This window comes from Mandrillus leucophaeus, unplaced genomic scaffold (assembly GCF_000951045.1).
Source record: "Mandrillus leucophaeus isolate KB7577 unplaced genomic scaffold, Mleu.le_1.0 Scaffold21, whole genome shotgun sequence".
NCBI lineage: Eukaryota > Metazoa > Chordata > Mammalia > Primates > Cercopithecidae > Mandrillus > Mandrillus leucophaeus.
Window position 1 is genome coordinate 131667 of NW_012102143.1, and position 17842 is coordinate 149508.

At 42.1% G+C, this 17842-nt stretch overlaps 1 protein-coding gene across 3 annotated transcripts in view; it reads right to left on the reverse strand.

Annotated features, from left to right (window-relative positions):
- PDE6D (phosphodiesterase 6D, cGMP-specific, rod, delta) overlaps positions 1–17842 on the reverse strand; it is a 67188-nt gene that overhangs the window by 3769 nt on the left and 45577 nt on the right. Inside the window, exons 3-5 of one of the 3 annotated variants that reach the window (XM_011980214.1) lie at positions 3261–3363; positions 1576–1701; positions 753–858 (exon numbers count right to left, since the gene is read on the reverse strand). In XM_011980214.1, the coding sequence (XP_011835604.1) occupies positions 753–858; positions 1576–1701; positions 3261–3342 (314 nt within the window). In that variant the 5' untranslated portion in view covers positions 3343–3363. The remainder of the gene's footprint in view (positions 1–752; positions 859–1575; positions 1702–3260; positions 3364–17842) is intronic. The other 2 variants (XM_011980213.1, XM_011980215.1) reach the window with 2 other exon arrangements.

The window sequence follows — 17842 nt, forward strand, 5'->3', positions numbered from 1 at the left end:
AAAGTGCTGGGATTACAGGCTTGAGCCACTGCGCCCGGCTGGGACTAACTCTTTAGAAGGTACTATTACTATAACACTTGAGAGACTAACAGCTTTCCCACAGACAATGGGAGGTGGGAAGTTATTGACAGTGTTTTTGGACAAAGCACAAACAAACTGTTCTTTGAACAGGAACCAAAGCTATTAATATGGTAAGCTATTCACCAAAAAATTGTAACCAAGTATCCTCGAAAACAGAATTATTAATAGGACTTTGCCAGATTCTGTTAAAGGTGATCTAAACAAAATACAGAGATACCGGAAGTATGGTAGTCAGGAATAGGAGCAAATTAACATAGATTCGGTATATATTAAATGCCAGTCTCCTTCCATGCCATCGCATTTTATCTTCATTACACCTCTGTAAGAGAGAATTAATTTCTGTGTTTGGAGATGAAAGACTAAGGCTCAGAGAGATAAAGTATATTAGTGCCCAAGATGACACAGGTAGTCAGTGTGAATCAGGAATTTAAATCTGGTCTAATCTAAAGTTTTTTTTTTTCTTTTTTTTTTTAATTATTCTTTCCACTCTATCATACTGTCTTTTTCATATGAAAAAGGTCAGGAACCTGGAAACCTAGACACCCTCGGATACTCTTTTACTCTATTTCTCAACTGAGCTCTCTGCCCACTCAATGGCACCAGGAGTCCCACCTGCCTGGAATGCCTGTTTCTAGACACACTTCATAATTTCCTGAGACCTGCTCACTCACGTTAAGACGCTTGCTGGCATCATCTGGGACTCGGGTGCTGCCTCTATCAAGGACTGCCAGGTATTTGTGGAGTTAGGGATCACAAAGCCAAACTCGAAGAACCATTCTGAAGGAAGAAGGAAAAGCCGGGGTGAGCAGGTGCCCCAGTATAAAGTTTAAGGGCTCTTTGTCTCCCTCCTCTAGAGTGAGCCTCTTCCTACCCTGAGAACCACCAAAGGAAGCTATCAGCAACCTCTCAGACCAGAGGCATAAAAAAGACAGGGAAGCCTCCTCAGGTTGTCCTCTGAACTACACCAAAGGCTTGCTTCTCATGCTTTGAGGTCTAAAGGACTAGGACCAGTGACCAGGACACAACATAAGCAGCATTTTCTTAGAGGTAGGCTAGATGTGAACTATACATAGATACATAGCTCAATTCTCTTGGACTAGCTTGAAGGGGCTTATGTGCCCTCTTATACTGCATGGTGAGAATTCAATGCAGAGTGGCCAGTCAAATCTGTATGATACTGTATGTAGAGCACTGTACTAGGCCCTGCTCATAGCAGCTTCCTCCATGATCATATCACAATACAATGTCAGTGCCTAAACCAGGTACCACTATCCATGCTCCCAGTGTCAGAGACCTCAAAGCCCCTTGCAGTGGCCAGCTTTGTTTTGGTTTGTTTTCACTGGGGATTCACAGTCTTGCAGAGTGTAGGAATCCTACCACAAACTGAGTTGTAAAAGGAATGTTATCAAAGCACTGCTTTAGTTCACTGGGTATTGTTGCCTTTTGTCCTGGTCCCCCTAAGCCCTGATTTCAGGCATGCAGGCAGCAGAATACCTTCTAGGCATTGCCCTTTGAAGTAAATTTTTTGTTCCAGGCGGAATTTTTCCATTTGTTCTGTTGAAGAAAAATTGAGTTCTCGAGACACGGCCTTGCACTTGAGGATTTTCTTGGGAACACGGGCTGGTAAGAGAAAAACAAATGTTGAAGCCATTCTAAATGAAAACCACATGACTATGATGCTTCAAATTTCTGGGAGCTTCTTATAGCTGATTTAGAGAACACTTTATTACATTTTGGATAATGCTTTGGTAAGTGCACTACACTTTGTGTGGCTGAAAGCAGAGGACTCTAATTGTTCACTCATATCTGAAAGATATTAGATCTTAGGCCGGGCGCGGTGGCTCAAGCCTGTAATCCCGGCACTTTGGGAGGCCGAGACGGGCGGATCACGAGGTCAGGAGATCGAGACCATCCTGGCTAACACGGTGAAACCCCGTCTCTACTAAAAAATACAAAAAACTAGCCGGGCGAGGTGGCGCGCGCCTATAGTCCCAGCTACTCGGGAGGCTGAGGCAGGAGAATGGCGTGAACCCGGGAGGCGGAGCTTGCAGTGAGCTGAGATCCGGCCACTGCACTCCAGCCCGGGCGACAGAGCGACACTCTGTCTCAAAAAAAAAAAAAAAAAAAAAGATATTAGATCTTCAAGGAACACCAGGTTTTGTGCATCTAAGGGCCTCATCTAGCTACTCTCATCAGGAAGGGGGCTGCACGGGTACCTTCTCTCTACTCTGTTCTGGTGATTTTTTTTTTTTTTTTTGAGACGGAGTCTCGCTCTGTTGCCCAGGCTGGAGTGCTGTGGCCGGATCTCAGCTCACTGCAAGCTCCGCCTCCCGGGTTCACGCCATTCTCCTGCCTCAGCCTCCCGAGTAGCTGGGACTACAGGCGCCCGCCACCTCGCCCGGCTAGTTTTTTGTATTTTTTAGTAGAGACGGGGTTTCACCGTGTTAGCCAGGATGGTCTCGATCTCCTGACCTCGTGATCCACCCGTCTCGGCCTCCCAAAGTGCTGGGATTACAGGCTTGAGCCACCACGCCCGGCCTGTTCTGGTGATTTTAACCCCTTACTTCTTCTTTACTTTAGGGAGATAAAAATGCAAATTTTCTTTTGGAGAAAAAAGTTGAGATCTCAGTTTCTATCTTTGGGTATGTTCTAATGGTAAAATTTCAGCACAAAATGGGTTTTGGGAAGTGGGAGAAAGAAACATTAAGAAAGCAACTGGGTTGGGTGTGGTGGCTCACACCTGTAATCCCAGCACTTTGGGAGGCTGAGGCGGGCAGATCACTTGAGGTCAGGAGTTCAAGACCAGGGTGGCCAACATGGTGAAACCCTGCCTCTACTCAAAATATAAAAATTAGATGGGTGTGGCGGCACGCGACTATAATCCCAGCTACTCGGGAGGCTGAGACACGAGAATTGCTGGAACCTGGGAAGTGGAGGTTGCAGTGAGCCGAGATCGCACCACTGCACTCCAGCCTGGGTGACAGAGCAAGACTATGTCTCAAATAAAAAAAAAAGTAATTGTAATTGAAACTGTCAACATGTCAACAACACATGAATTAACATGCTGTGTCTTCAGGGGCTCACCTGCCTATTAAGTATGTGTTAACTTAGCTCTCTTATGCTCAGGGGCTAGTCTGGCATTGGTCACAGCCCTGTGTAGACAAAGGGTTGGAAAGTACCTTCATGCTCCACACCAGGGACAGACAGGTCTTCTGTTCCTTGCCAGAGTATCTTCCCTGTTTCAGCATCCCGAAGGTTCATCCAATTTCTGATCAAATATGACTAAGGAAAAATAAGGCACTGAAAGTGACTCCCACTTTGTACTCTAGGTGTCTCATGTTTACTCCCACCAACTCTTGTTTACTTTGTAAAAAGTCTGTCAAACTGCTCATTGCTATGGAAGCAGATAAGAATGTGTAGGAGAGTCAAAAAGACATCTAAAAGAAGCAGCAGAAACCCTGAGAAGACATTATTATCTATGAGAATCTTAAGACTGCACACACCTAGAAATTGCAAGAAAGGGACAGAAAATGAACAGTGCAAAATTTAAAATTTACCAACAGGATCTAACCAACCAAGATAAAATACCTAAAGAAACAAATATCAGATGTACCCCAAGGAAACAACTCATGAAGATCACTCTAGAGTGAAGGCCACAGCCCCATAAACTTCACCCACAAGCACAGAACTCTCAAATTGCTTTGTAGTGCCCCCCTCTTTTTTTTTTTTTTTGAGACAGAGTCTCACTCTGTCACACAGGCTGGAGTGCAATGGCACAATCTTGGCTCACTACAACCTTTGCCTCCTGGGTTCAAACAATTCTTGTGCCTCAGCCTCCTGAGTAGCTGGAATTACAGGAGCATGTCATCATGCCCAGCTTATTTTTGTATTCTTAATAGAGATGGGGTTTCACCATGTTGGCCAGGCTGGTCTCGAACTCCTGACCTCAAGTGATCTGTCTGCCTCAGCCTCTGAGTGCCCTGTTTTTAAATATGAGAAGAGAGCCAAGTATCACCAGAAATTCAAGAAAGCATTTATTATGAAAGACAGACCAAAACAAACTAAAAGAAAAAAGTAACTTAGAGGAATAAAGAGGCTTACAGATAAAGACATAAAGTTTTAAAAAGGAGCATTAAAAAAAGAGAAATATGACATAACCTCTACAGACACTAAAAATTAATACAATCAAATTCTATATATTTTAGGTGAATTTCTCTGGTTTGAGGTTACAACTTATGAAGCTGGTCAACTGATGTTCTCTGTCAGAAAATGCCTTCTAACGTAAGTATTTATATTTTCTAGTTTCTGTATTGTTTGATCCATTAAATGAGTCAATAATACCAATTTAAAAAAGAATATTCAGAGAACAAAAAAGAACTCTAGAAACACATATATTTTGATAGCAGAACCAAACAACTCAATGCAAAGAAAAAACTGAAGAAAGCTTTCAGAATGAAAAAGGCAAGGATAGAGAACAGGAGAGCAGGCCAAGTGTGGTGGCTCAACGCCTGTAATTCCAGCACTTTGGGAGGCTGAGGCAGGTGGATTCCTTGAGCTCAGGAGTTTGAGATTAGCCTGGGAAACATGGTGAAACCTCATCTCTACAAAAATACAAAATTAACCAGTCATGGTGGCTCACGCCTGTGGTCCCAGCTACCCTGGAGGCTGAGGTGAGAGGATTGCCTGAGCCCACAAAATTGATGCTGCAGTGAGCCGAGATCATGCCATTGCACTCCAGCCTGGGTGACAGAGGGAGACCCTGTCTCAAAAAAAAAGGAGAGTAAAGGTACAAAAACTTATAGCCCAAGAATAGTCCAAGAGTTCCAATGTCTAACTAACAGAAGTTCTAGAAAGGTAGAACAGAGAAAACTGAGGGGAGGATGGCATCAATAAATTAATTCAAGAAAATTTCATAGATTGAAAGTGTCTAGGCTGGGCACAGTGACTCACACCTGTAATCCCAGCACTTTGGGAGGCTGAGGCGGGCAGATCACCTGAAGCTGGGAGTTCAAGACCAGCCAGACTAACATGGAGAAACCCCGTCTCTACTAAAAATACAAAATTAGCCAGGCATGGCAGTGCATGCCTGTAGTCCCAGCTACTCAGGAGGCTGAGGCAGGAGAATCACTTGAACCCGGGAGATCGCACCATTGCACTCCAGCCTGGGCAACAAGAACGAAACCCTGTCTCAAAAAAAAAAAAAAAAAGCCATGTAGCAAATGCCCGTCACATCATTAGTGGATTTACATAATATCAAAGATAAAGAAAAGCAAAAAGCTTCCAGAAGTTCAACAAGTCATTATATAAAGGGTCAAATCAGAATAGGGAAAAAAAAAATCAGAATAAATCAAATTCAAAAGGAATCCTGTACGATAGGAGACAATTTAGCAGGGCCTTTAAAATTCTCAGGGAAACAATTTCTGAAACAAACTCAAAAATATTTACTTTCTTAAGAAACTAAGGAAAATATGGCTTCATCAAAATGACAGAAAAAAACCAAGAAAGGGGATGACAAGATGACATGGGATATAGCAAGCAAGAAACAGATGAAGGGAGTCCCGAGTGACAGTGAAGATCCCAAGAAAATAGCTCTTTAGCAGGTCTGGAGAGTGACTAGTCCAGGGTCCAGGCTACAGCAGGTCACAAAGCTCAGAAAGAGATTTTCTCTTAAAAAGATGAAATTCATAGAATACCTAGTGTGTTTATATGGAAAGGAGATTTATACAATTAGAAGGAGATTTTGGGGTCAAATTCATGAGAAGCACAGAAAACCTAAGCAAATGACAAAAATTCAAGTACTGACATCATGAAAAATTAAGGTAGGACTGGAAGAAAAAAGTAGTCATAGTATAACTCATGGCTTCATTGCAAGTAGTGCAGATATGGTCATAACGATGAAAGCACATCCAATACCCAGTATAATTACCTGGGAGGATGAGGGAACAAGAGCATGTATGGATAGTCAGGCATGAAATGTTGAGAAACAACAAAACTGTCATTTTCCACAGTGGAAAGTGGGTAAATAATGCTAAAATGGAAACATTAAGACATAGCCACAATATGCTTTTTAGAACTATCAAGATGAATACCAAATAAATAAGCTAAAAAGAATTGAAAATAGTTTTCTCTGGGGAGCAGAAAGTAGGGGGACAGGGTGTGGTGCTCTTCATTAGAAACTAGGCGGACTTTTTTTTTTTTTTTTTTTTTGGAGATGGAGTTTCGCTCTTGTTGCTCAGACTAGAGTGCAATGGCACGATCTTGGCTCACCGCAATCTCCACCTCCTGGGTTCAAGTGATTCTCCTGCCTCAGCCTCCTGAGTAGCTGGGATTACAGGCATGTACCACCACGGCCTGGCTAATTTTTGTATTTTTAACTAGAGACAGGGTTTCTCCATGTTGTTCAGGCTGGTCTCAAACTCCTGACCTCAGGTGATCTGCTTGCCTTGGTCTCCCAAAGTGCTGGGATTACAGGTGTGAGCCACCTCGCCCGGCTGACTGTGATTCTTTAAATTATGAACACATACAACTTAATAAAAATTAAGACTAAATTTAAGAAGAGAGTGCTAAGTTTTTTTGTTTTGTTTTGTTTTAAAATACAATTGACAAACCATTAAAGGAAAAGAAAACATTATGCAAGCACAGAGGGTAAGTCTGCAAAAGATTGTTAATATTTGCAAAGAGACTGAGCTTCAGAAAAATATATGTATAATATAGATATAGTTTACATGTGTCTTTTTTTTGGTTTTCTTCTTTTGCTATCTTGTAATCAGACTCTCTTCCCAAAGCACTCCATAGTCTCTCTTCCTTGTGGAAGGCAGTGACCGCTCTGCACTACAGCAGCTAGGAAAGCCAGATCCTTTTCTCCCAGTCCTGGTATAATTAGGGGTGAGCACAAGAAGGCCTAGCTTTGGACACTTGCTGCCCAGTTCTGGGGTCCTGAAGCTATAGGACTTGCAAGGGAGTTGGAAGTTCTTCAGGGTCAGGGCAGCAGGGGCATGCCAACCTGCCCTTTCCTACTGTATGGTCTTTGCTACAGACCCTGTCCTTTAACTTCCAGGCAGTTCCAAAAGCCTCAGATCAGATACCCTTTCCCATTGTTTGAATAGCTTGCAATTCAAACAATGTTAGGGAGAACCCTAAACAACATAGTTGACTGGAATCATCATGTGTGTAATAACACTATATTTTACCTTCTGGAGAGATTCTGTCTAGGTTTTGTTGCTATACAAGAAAAGTCTCAAAATATAACCAAGTGTTATTCAGCAGAGTGCCTGCAATGTGATGAGGAGTCACACATTGTGATCTTTCTGTGCACTCAACCTGCTTGTGGGCACCCCTGCATGAATGTACTGTCGCTTTCAGGTCACATTGGTTGTGTTACTCTCCTCTCAGGGTGTGCAATTCCTAACAAACTGTCCTTCTATGCTCAATACATTTCCAGACAGTGCTGTTCCTCTCTACCTATGTGATCTGCCTTCCTCTGGTTCATATTTTCATACTCCACTTTTTTTTTTTTTAAACAACTAAATTCAAAAGCAAGTTTACATACTTGCTTAGGTCATGTCTCACGATTATAATTGCTATAAATATGCTCACACCTCCCAGCGTCTCTATATATTAAGAGAAAGTTTCCCAACTGCAGAAGGAAAGCAACAGATACTACTGCTCTATCAATCCCCTCTGAGCTAAGATCTAAACTGTCCCAGGCAGCTAAGCCCAAGGTTTTCTGAAGACATAGTCCTCATTTGACCTGCTCTGAACAAGCTTTCCATTCTTTCACAGCAGACAGTGTCCTATGTACCCACTACGGCAACATGGACATCAGACTTTCTTAAATTAAACAATAAGACTAAACAAAACTAAAATGACTTCTACGGTTCCAGGCTCACAGGCAGGTGAGGCATTCTAGCAAAACTAGAAAAGCCCCGGAGGGTCCCTGTACAAAGCTGTGGCTAGAGCAGACTGAACTTCCAGAAGAAGCACTACAGTGACTGGCAGAGGTCAGAAAAGCAAAGCCTGGGGCCAGGACTTACTCTTCAATCTATATATTAAATGATAAAAAAGAAAGACATTTTAAATTAGTCTTCTATCTGATATTTAGTGAATAGTAAATTTAAGCTCCCCTTATTTCAAGGGAGAGAAGTAGCTAAAAATACATGGTTGATTTCCACAACATGAGTGTCTTTTCTCTGTAAATAATCAGGTTAAGGACTTAATTGCTTATCTTTTTTTTTTTTTTGGACACAGAGTTTCGCTTTTGTTGCCCAAACTGGAGTGCAGTGGCGGGATTTCCCCTCACCATGACCTCTGCCTCCTGGGTTCAAGTGATTCTCCTACCTCAGCCTCCCGAGTAGCTGGGATTACAGGCATGTGCCACCACACTCGGCTAATTTTGTATTTTTAGTAGAGACGGGCTTTCTCCATGTTGGTCAGGCTGGTCTCGAACTCCCAACCTCAAGTGATCTGCCCGCCTCGGCCTCCCAAAATGCTGGGATTACAGGCGTGAACCACCGTGCCCAGCCCTAATTGCTTACCTTTTTGGGAATCACATAAAAATATATTCTGTAAAATATATTTATATGTTTGGCCAGTTCAATAACTATGTACTTCCTGCATGTGCCCTAATCTGAAAAATTATCTACCAGTATCTATATCATGTACTTCATTTTATAATCCTTGAACATTTTAATCCTTAACAAATTTTGTAAGATTTTATCCTCAATACAGCATTAGAGAAATACAAAGACAGCTCCATCCAAGGATGTTGGGATTGAGGCTATTGCGGGTCCCTCTAAGTTCTGTAATTTTAGGGGTGAAAAGGAAGCCCTTAGTTTATGGTAGAAATGCAGCAATTTGGGAACAACTTTATAAAACGGAAATCCATAATAGTCAATTAGTAAGGAGAAATAAAAGTTATTAAGGTAGGTGTCTTACAATGATAACAATAAGAAAAGCTGGTCCTCAAAAGAGGAAACTTCAAGTTGACTTCTGAGGAGCCAAAAAAAAAAAAAAAAAAAAAAGAGGAAACATTTGACTAAAAATGCTAGAAATGAAAGGCAAGCTTTGATGACTGGTCATCATCTGGCTAAAAACATATGTGTTTTAACGCTTATTGCTAACCAGATTTTTTAGAGAAAAAGAGCCCAAGTTTTAAGACTCAAAGGTCAAGTCACTTCCAATCTTGAGAGGAGGATTAGGTGGACAGGCTTTAAAGGAGGGGCTGGAGTACTATTTATAAATTCTACCCTCTGGGTCAGCCAGGTCTTTGTTCATTTAAAAGCTCTCTGGTGATTTATATGAAGGATGAGCATAAAGGAACACTCTTTTCCTATGGGAAGCCTCCTGCTTAGAGGAGATCGGGCCCTGGTACCCTCTCATTTGGAACAAGGCAAACATAAAGAAGCACTCTCGTATGTAAAAGAAAGAATATCTTAAAAATAAGCTTCAGAACAAAACCAATAGTTTGCAAAGTATTAAGCATTAGGAAAGGTAAAAAACAAAGTAAATATTCCATAAATATTATAGAGGAATGGGTGACACTTGGCTCAACACAGGGTTACACAAATCCTCTTGTTTCTTACAGAATAGTTGTGACCTGGTGTGATTTAGATGCAGTCCGGTGCAGGAGCTGGGGGCAGACTTGAGGTGTAGAAGGCAGTGAAGGAGGTGGGTGGTAGAATGGGAAGGGAAGGATTGGGGATCAGAAGAAATCAGTAGATGAATGGGGTACTAGGTAAATTTCCCTGAGAGATGCAAAAGCAGAAAACAGGATAATAAAAGGATTTGAACTAAGCTTGTCCAGCCCATGGCCTCCGGGCTGCATGTGGCCCAACACAAATTTGTAAACTTTCTTCAAACTTTTTTTTTTTTTTAGTTCATCAGCTATCGTCAGTGTATTTTATTTTTTAATTTTTACTTTATTTTATTTTATTTTATTTGTGAGACGGAGTCTCACTCTGTTGCCCAGGCTGGAGTGCAGTAGTGTAATCTTGGCTTACTGCAACCTCCATGTTCCAGGTTCAAGCAATTCTCCTGCCTCAGCATCCTGAGTAGCTGGGATTACAGGTGCCTGCCCCCACGCCTGGCTAATTTTTTGTATTTTTAGTAGAGATGGGGTTTCACCATGTTGTCCAGGCTGGTCTCGAACTCCTGACCTCAAGCAATCCACCTGCCTCGGCCTCCCAAAAGTGCTGGGATTACAGGCGTGAGCCACAGTGCTTGGCCTGTTTGTGTATTTTACGTGTGGTCCAAGATAATTCTTCTTCCAATGTGGCCCAGGGAAGCCAAAAGATTGGACACCCCTGTTAAACTAGTTTGTAACAATCATGTAGGAGTATTTTGGAATGAGTACACTAGTTCTGAGAGTCTTGATTAGTTTTAAATGGAAATAGTCAACATCGTTTTTTATATAATAAACAGATCCACACTACATGCCCATACCTCACTGGCCAGTTGAAGGAGGAAAAAAGATAAATCAGGCTAAGAGAATAGAGAGTGAGAGGGAATGGGGAAGACAAAAAACGGAAAGAGAAAAGAAACACGGGGGACACACACAGACGGAGAGACACAGGGACAGAGTGAAGGAGAAAAAAAGACTGAAAAAAACACAGAAAGGCCCACATACAACTGAGAACCAAGAGACAGAGCCAGGACAGAAGGCAACAAAAAGGAAGAGTCTCCGAAAATTTGGAGATAAGATCCCATACAGTTTTCTTCCTACTTTAATATTGTATAGCTGTCTGGGTTAGTGAGTTTCATAAGACAGTTTGAAATTGATGAGCACAGGAGGAAGACTAAGCATTCCAAGTGTTCAGCTCCTTTGAAAATGTTAATTGGCTGGTTCATAGTTTCGTGTAATTTATCATCCAAACTATGATACTTTCTTTTCTTTTTTTTTTTTGAGATGGAGTTTTGCTCTTTGTTGCCCAGGTGGGAGTGCAGCGGTACAACCTCGGCTCACTGCAACCTCCGCCTCCCAGGTTCAAGCGATTCTCCTGTCTCAGTCTCCCAAGTAGCTGGGATTACAGGCATGCACCACCTCACCCGGCTATTTTTGTTTTAGTGGAGACGGGGTTTCACCATGTTGGCCAGACTGGTCTTGAACTCCTGACCTCAGGTGATCCGCCTGACTCAGCCTCCCAGAGTGCTGGGATTAGAGGCGTGAGTCACCACACCCGGCCTATGATACTAAGAATGAAAGAGAGTGCTAACCGGAAAGCACATTTAAATGACCTGGCTCATAAAATGTGCTTAGAACAGTCCTCAGCATTAGTAAGCCATGTGTTAGCTATTATTATTATTATCAGTGACAATTATATAATCAATATTATTATAATTATATTATCATTATTATCATCAATGACAATTAATTCTTTATCATCTCCCATCTAGCATTCTGACTGGGTTTCCTTGCTTCCATTCTTGCCTCCTTCTCCATTCTCTTCATAGAAGGAAGGGGTTTTTTAAAACTGTAAGTTAGATGTCAATCCCTGGCTTTCCTCTGCACTTAAAAAAATTGAGTTCTTTCCATGGTCTACAAGGCCCCTCAATCACTATGCCCTAGGCACAAAAGCCTCTTATGTCTTTCTCTAACACACTAATACCTCTTTTCACCTGTGCCAAGAAGCCTGAATACTCTTGACCTTATTCTTCACAGCCTCAGTTCCTGGTGTCAGTGGCACCTCCCCTGAGAGGTTCTTGGGAACACTGAGTCCACAATGGTTTCTGAATGCACACATCTGCCTGACTTCTAAGTTGGGGCTCCTTCTGTGCCTCCATGCCAACACTTGGCTATCCTCCCCTGGGCAGAAAATTTGTGGTATCTCTGTCTCTTCTGAGGAGAGGCTAAATTCTACTTCACCTTTGGTATATTACTTTCCTAGTCAAAGACTTTCTCTGATGTCAAGTGGGTATTTTGAAAAATACACTAGGAAATTTAAAATATAGAAATAAGTAAGAAAAAAAAAAAAAAAGACTTTCAGTGGATCCTCACAGACTAATCCAGGGCCCTCCATATATCTGATCTCAAACTATCATTCATTCATTTAATATATGTTTACTGACAACCAATGATATGGTTTGGCTGTGTCCCCACCAAAATCTCAACTTGAATTGTATCTCCCAGAATTCCCACGTGTTATGGGAGGGACCTATGGGTTGGTAATTGAATCATGGGGGCTGGTCTTTCCCATGCTATTCTTGTGATAGTGAATAAGTCTCACAAGATCTGATGGGCTTATCAGGGGTTTCCACTACTGCTTCTTCCTCATTTTCTTTTGCCACTGTCATGTAAGAAGAGGCTTTCACCTCCCGCCATGATTCTGAGGCCTCCCCAACCATGTGGAACTGTAAGTGCAATTAAACCTTTTTTTTGTTGTTTCCAGTTTTGGGTATGTCTTTATCAGCAGCATGAAAACAAACTAATGCAGTAAATTGGTACCAGTAGATTGGGGCATTGCTGAAAAGATACCTGAAAATGTGGAAGCAACTTTGAAACTGGGTAACAGGCAGAGGTTGGAACAGTTTGAAGGGCTCAGAAGAAGATAGGAAAATGTGGGAAAGTTTGGAATTTCCTAGAGACTTGTTGAATGGCTTTGCCCAAAATGCTGATAGCAATATGGACAATAAAATTCAGATGGAGATGAGGAATGTGTTGGAACTGGAGCAAAGGTGACTCTTGTTATGTTTTAGCAAAGGTACTGGTGGCATTTTGCCCCTGCCCTAGCCTAGAGATTTCTGGAACTTTGAACTTGAGAGAGGCTTCGGGTATCTAGTGAAAGGAATTTTTTTTTTTTTTTTTTGAGATGGAGTCTTGCTCTGCTGCCCAGGCTGGAGTGCAGTGGCCGGATCTCAGCTCACTGCAAGCTCCACCTCTCGGGTTTACGCCATTCTCCTGCCTCAGCCTCCTGAGTAGCTGGGACTACAGGCGTCCGCCACCTCGCCCAGCTAGTTTTTTTTTATTTTTTAAATTTTTTTAGTAGAGACGGGGTTTCACCGTGTTAGCCAGGATGGTCTTGATCTTCAGACCTCTTGATCCGCCCGTCTCGGCCTCCCAAAGTGCTGGGATTACAGGCTTGAGCCACTGTGCCCGGCCTAGTGAAAGAAATTTCTAAGCAGCAAAGCATTCAAGAGATAACTTGGGTGCTGTTAAAGGCATTCAGTTTTATAAGGAAAGCAGAGCATAAAAGTTTGCAAAATTTGCAGTCTATGTGATAGAAAAGAAAAACCAATTTTCTGGGGAGAAATTCAAGCCAGCTGCAGAAATTTGCATAAGTAGCAAGGAGCCTAATGTTAATCCCCAAGACCATGGGGAAAGTGCCTCCAGGCCATATCAGAGAATGTCCCTGCAGCCCCTCCCATCAAAGACGCAGAGGCCCAGGAGGAAAATGTGGTTTCATGGGCTGGACCCAGGTTCCCCATGCTGTGTGCAGCCACTTGGTGTTGTGTCCCAGCTGCTCCAGCCATGGATAAAAGGGGCCAACGTACAGTTCAGGCTGTGGCTTCAAAGGGTGGAAGTCCCAAGCCTTGGCAGCTTCCATGTGGTGTTGAGCGTGCGGGTGCACAGAAGTCAAGAATTGAGATTTGGGAACCTCTGCCTAGATTTTAGATGTATGGAAACGCCTGGATGCCCACACAAAAGTTTGCTGCAGGGGCAGGGCCCTCATAAAGAGCCTCTGCTAGGGCAGTGATTAAGGGAAATGTGGGGCCGGAGCCCCCACACAGAGTACCTACTGGGGCACTGCCTAGTGGAGCTGCAAGAAGAGGTCCACTCTCCTCCAGACCCCAGAATGGTAGATCCACCGACAACTTGCACCATGTGCCTGGAAAAGCCACAGACACTCAACGCCAGCTGGTGAAAGCAGCCAGGAGGGAGGCTGTTCCCTGCAAAGCCACAGGGGCGGAACTGCCCAAGACCATGGGAACCTGCCCTCTTGCATCACCATGACCTGTTTGTGAGACTTGGAGTCAAAGGAGCTCATTTTGGAGCTTTAAAATTTGACTGCCCCGCTGGATTTCAGACTTGCATGGGCCCTGTAACCCCTTTGTTTTGGCCAATTTCTCCCATTTGGAATGGCTGTATTTACTCAATACCTGTACCCCCACTGTATCTAGGAAGTAATTAGTTTGCTTTGATTTTACAGGCTCATAGGTGGATGGGACTTGCCAAGGCAAGGCAAAGTCTCAGAAGAGACCTTTTTCTTTTTTTTTCTTTGAGATGGAGTCTCACTCTGTTGCCCAGGCTGGAGTACAGTGGTGTGATCTCAGCTCACTGCAATCTCTGCCTCCCGGGTTCAAGCGATTCTTCTGCCTCAGCCTCTCGAGTAGCTGAGATTACAGGCACCTGCCACCACGCCCGGGTAGTTTTTTGTATTTTTTAGTAGAGATGGGGTTTTGCCATATTGGGCAGGCTGGTCTTAAACTCCTGACCTCAGGTGATCCACCTGCCTCGGCCTCTCAAAGTGCTGGGATTACAGGTGTGAGCCACCATGCCTGGCCTCAGATGAGACTTTGGACTGTGGACCTTTGGGTTAATGTAGAAATGAGTTAAGACTTTGGGGGACTATTGGAAAGGCATGACTGGTTTTGAAATATGAGGACATGAGATTTGGAGAGGCCAGGGGCAGAATGATATGGTTTGGCTATGTCTCCACCAAAATCTCAACTTGAATTGTATCTCCCAGAATTCCCATGTGTTGTGGGAGGGATTTAGGGGGAGGTAATTGAATCATGGGGGCTGGTCTTTCCCATGCTATTTTTGTGATAGTGAATAAGTCTCACGAGATCTGATGGGATTATCAGGGGTTTCTGCTTTTGCTTCTTCCTCATTTTCTCTTGCCGCTGTCATGTAAGAGCCTTTCGCCTCCCGCCATGATTCTGAGGCCACCCCAGCCATGTGGAACTGTAAGTCCAATTAAACCTTTTTTCCCCTCAGTTTCAGGTATGTCTTTATCAGCAGCATTAAAACAAACTAATATAACCTACTATGTACCGGTATTAATGTCAAAGTTGCATCTAAAAAGTTTGGGCAATGTTTCACTTAAAATGACAGGTAGTATAGAGGGGGACAATATTTTTAAATTCATGTATTATTTGATAAAATTTATGGTTTTAGTTATATATGTGAAAATATATATCTATTTCATCCACATCACTTTTTTTTTTTTTTTAGACAGAGTCTCACTCACTCTGTCTCACTCACTTGCTCTGTCGCGCAGGTGGAAGTGTGATCTCAGCTCACTGCAACTTCCTCCCGGGTTCAAGAGATTCTACTGCCTCAGCCTCCCAAGCAGCTGGGATTACAGGCATGTGCCACCATGACCATCTAACCTTTTTTTTTTTTTTTTTTTTAGCACAGACTGGGTTTCACTGTGTTGGCCAGGCTGGTCTCGAACTCCTGAGCTCAAGTGATCTGCCCATCTTGGCCTTCCAAAGTGTTGGAATTACAGGAGTGAGCCACCATGCCTGGCCTCACATCACTTTTTAAAAATATTTTTTCACTGGAAAGATAAGAGATTGCATTATATTCAGGGTTACCTTATATATGGACATTATTCTCATAATTTTATGGGTTCCTTCCAGTTAGAATCAAATAACTTATTTACTCATCTCCTTCAAAACAGTTCATATGCAAGTTGGACACTTATTAATGATACTGAGATAATCCTCTAATGATGTTACCCCAAATCCTCATTACCAATCTAGGGATAGAAAATCTAAAACATTTCAATTCATAACAATTCACCAAGAAATAAATTGTTTTATCGGGTGTTAATTCTATTCTATTTTTTTTTTTTAAATAAACCTTTTATTTTAGAACAGTTTTTTCTTTTTCTTTTTTTTTTTTTTTTGAGACAGGGTCTTGCTTCATTGCCCAGGCTGGAATGCAGTGTTGCAATCACTGCTCACTGCAGCCTTGACCTTCCAGGCTCAGTCGATCCTCCTACTTCAGCCTCCTGAGTAGCTGGACTACAGGCACTTACCACATTGTCTGGCTAATTTTTTAAAAACATTTTTTGTAGAGATGGGGCCTCACTATGTTGTTCAGGCTGGTCTCAAGTGATCCTCCCACCTTGGCTTCCCAAAATACTGGGATTACAGGCATGAGCACTGTGCCCAGGCACGAACAGTTTCAGATTTATAGAAAAGTTGCAAAATAGTAGAGTTCTCATTTATTGCACACCCAGTTTACTCTATTATTAACATCTTACATTTGTCACAACTAATGAACCAATATTGATGTTATTGCTTCTCTTGGATGTAAGAGATTCTCAGACTTTCCTTATTTTTGATGACCTTGACAGTTTTAAGAACTGGTCAGGTATCCTGTAGAAAATCCATAAACTGGTATTTGATGTTTTTCTTATGATTAGATTGGAGTTACGGGTTTTTTGGGAGGAAGACCACAGAGGTAGCATCATTTTTATCACATCAATATCAAGGATACATGCTATCAACATGACTGATAGATGCTGACGTTAACCTTCATCACCTGGGTGAGGGTAGTCTTTGTCAGTTTCTTCCATTGTGAAGTTACTCTTTTCCTCTCCTTTCCACCCTGTCCCCTTTGGAAGGGAGTTACTATACCCGGCACATCTTAAGGGGTGGTGAATTATGCTCTACTTCCTTGAGGGATAAATAACTATATGAATTACTTGGAATTATACACTGGAGATTTATCTTCTCTCCGCATTTGTTTTATTCAATCATTTATTTATATCAGTCCAGCTGTTTTTTTTTTAATAAAATCACTGCTCTGATACCTAAATTTTTATCGCCAAGATGAAAGTATTTCAACACTAAGAAATCTGCTTAAAAATATTTATTTGAGATACTTATATGTAAGTCTCAGGAATTCATTTGAGTTATGGGGAAAGATAGAAACCATAGGGCATGTTAGTTTATAGTCAGAAGAAAAAGCTGCGAGAGGGGAAAATACAGTTGGTTTAGAGCAGAACACCTGCTTTGGAGTCCAAGTTCTATCATGTAGCAGCTGTGATCTTAGATCAGTCATTTAACCTGCCTGAGATTTAATGTGTAAACAACAGATAATATGAAGGCCTTACGGTTGTTCCAGGATTATATGAAATGCCTACAAAAATGGTTTAGAGATTATAAAACATGATATAAGCAAGTGTAGGACATTATTATACCATAATTCTTCAGGATTGAAAGAGTCAAATTATGGAAGTAACTTTTTATGAACAACTTCAAATTCTCTAATAAAAGCATATATTATTATCTTATTCTTTCTCTAAAATCTTCAAAAAGGAAAACACGACTGAAAGCTTATTTGTATTAATTAATGTTTGACTTGAGTTTTATTCACTCAAAACCTTGTAATTCCTGGAAAACCTGCTGCAATCTTTTGTGCTGCTCATATATTAATCTTCATCTCTTTGCTCATCCTATTCTGTGTTAGAGATAAGGCCTGAGTCTACTTTTATACTTGTATTATATATATTAAATATTAGATATATACAGAGCAGAAATTGCATTTGAGAGATTTGAGTTTTGTTTTTTTTTTGAGACGGAGTCTCACTCTGTCGCCCAGGCTGGAGTGCAGTGAGGCAATCTCAGCTCACTGCAAGCTTCGCCTGCAAGGTTCGCCTCCTGGTTCACACCATTCTCCTGCCTCAGCATCCCGAGTAGCTGGGACCACAGGCACCCGCCACCACGCCTGGCTAACTTTTTGTATTTTGAGTAGAGACAGGGTTTCACTGTGTTAGCCAGGATGGTCTCAATCTCCTGACTTCGTGATCCG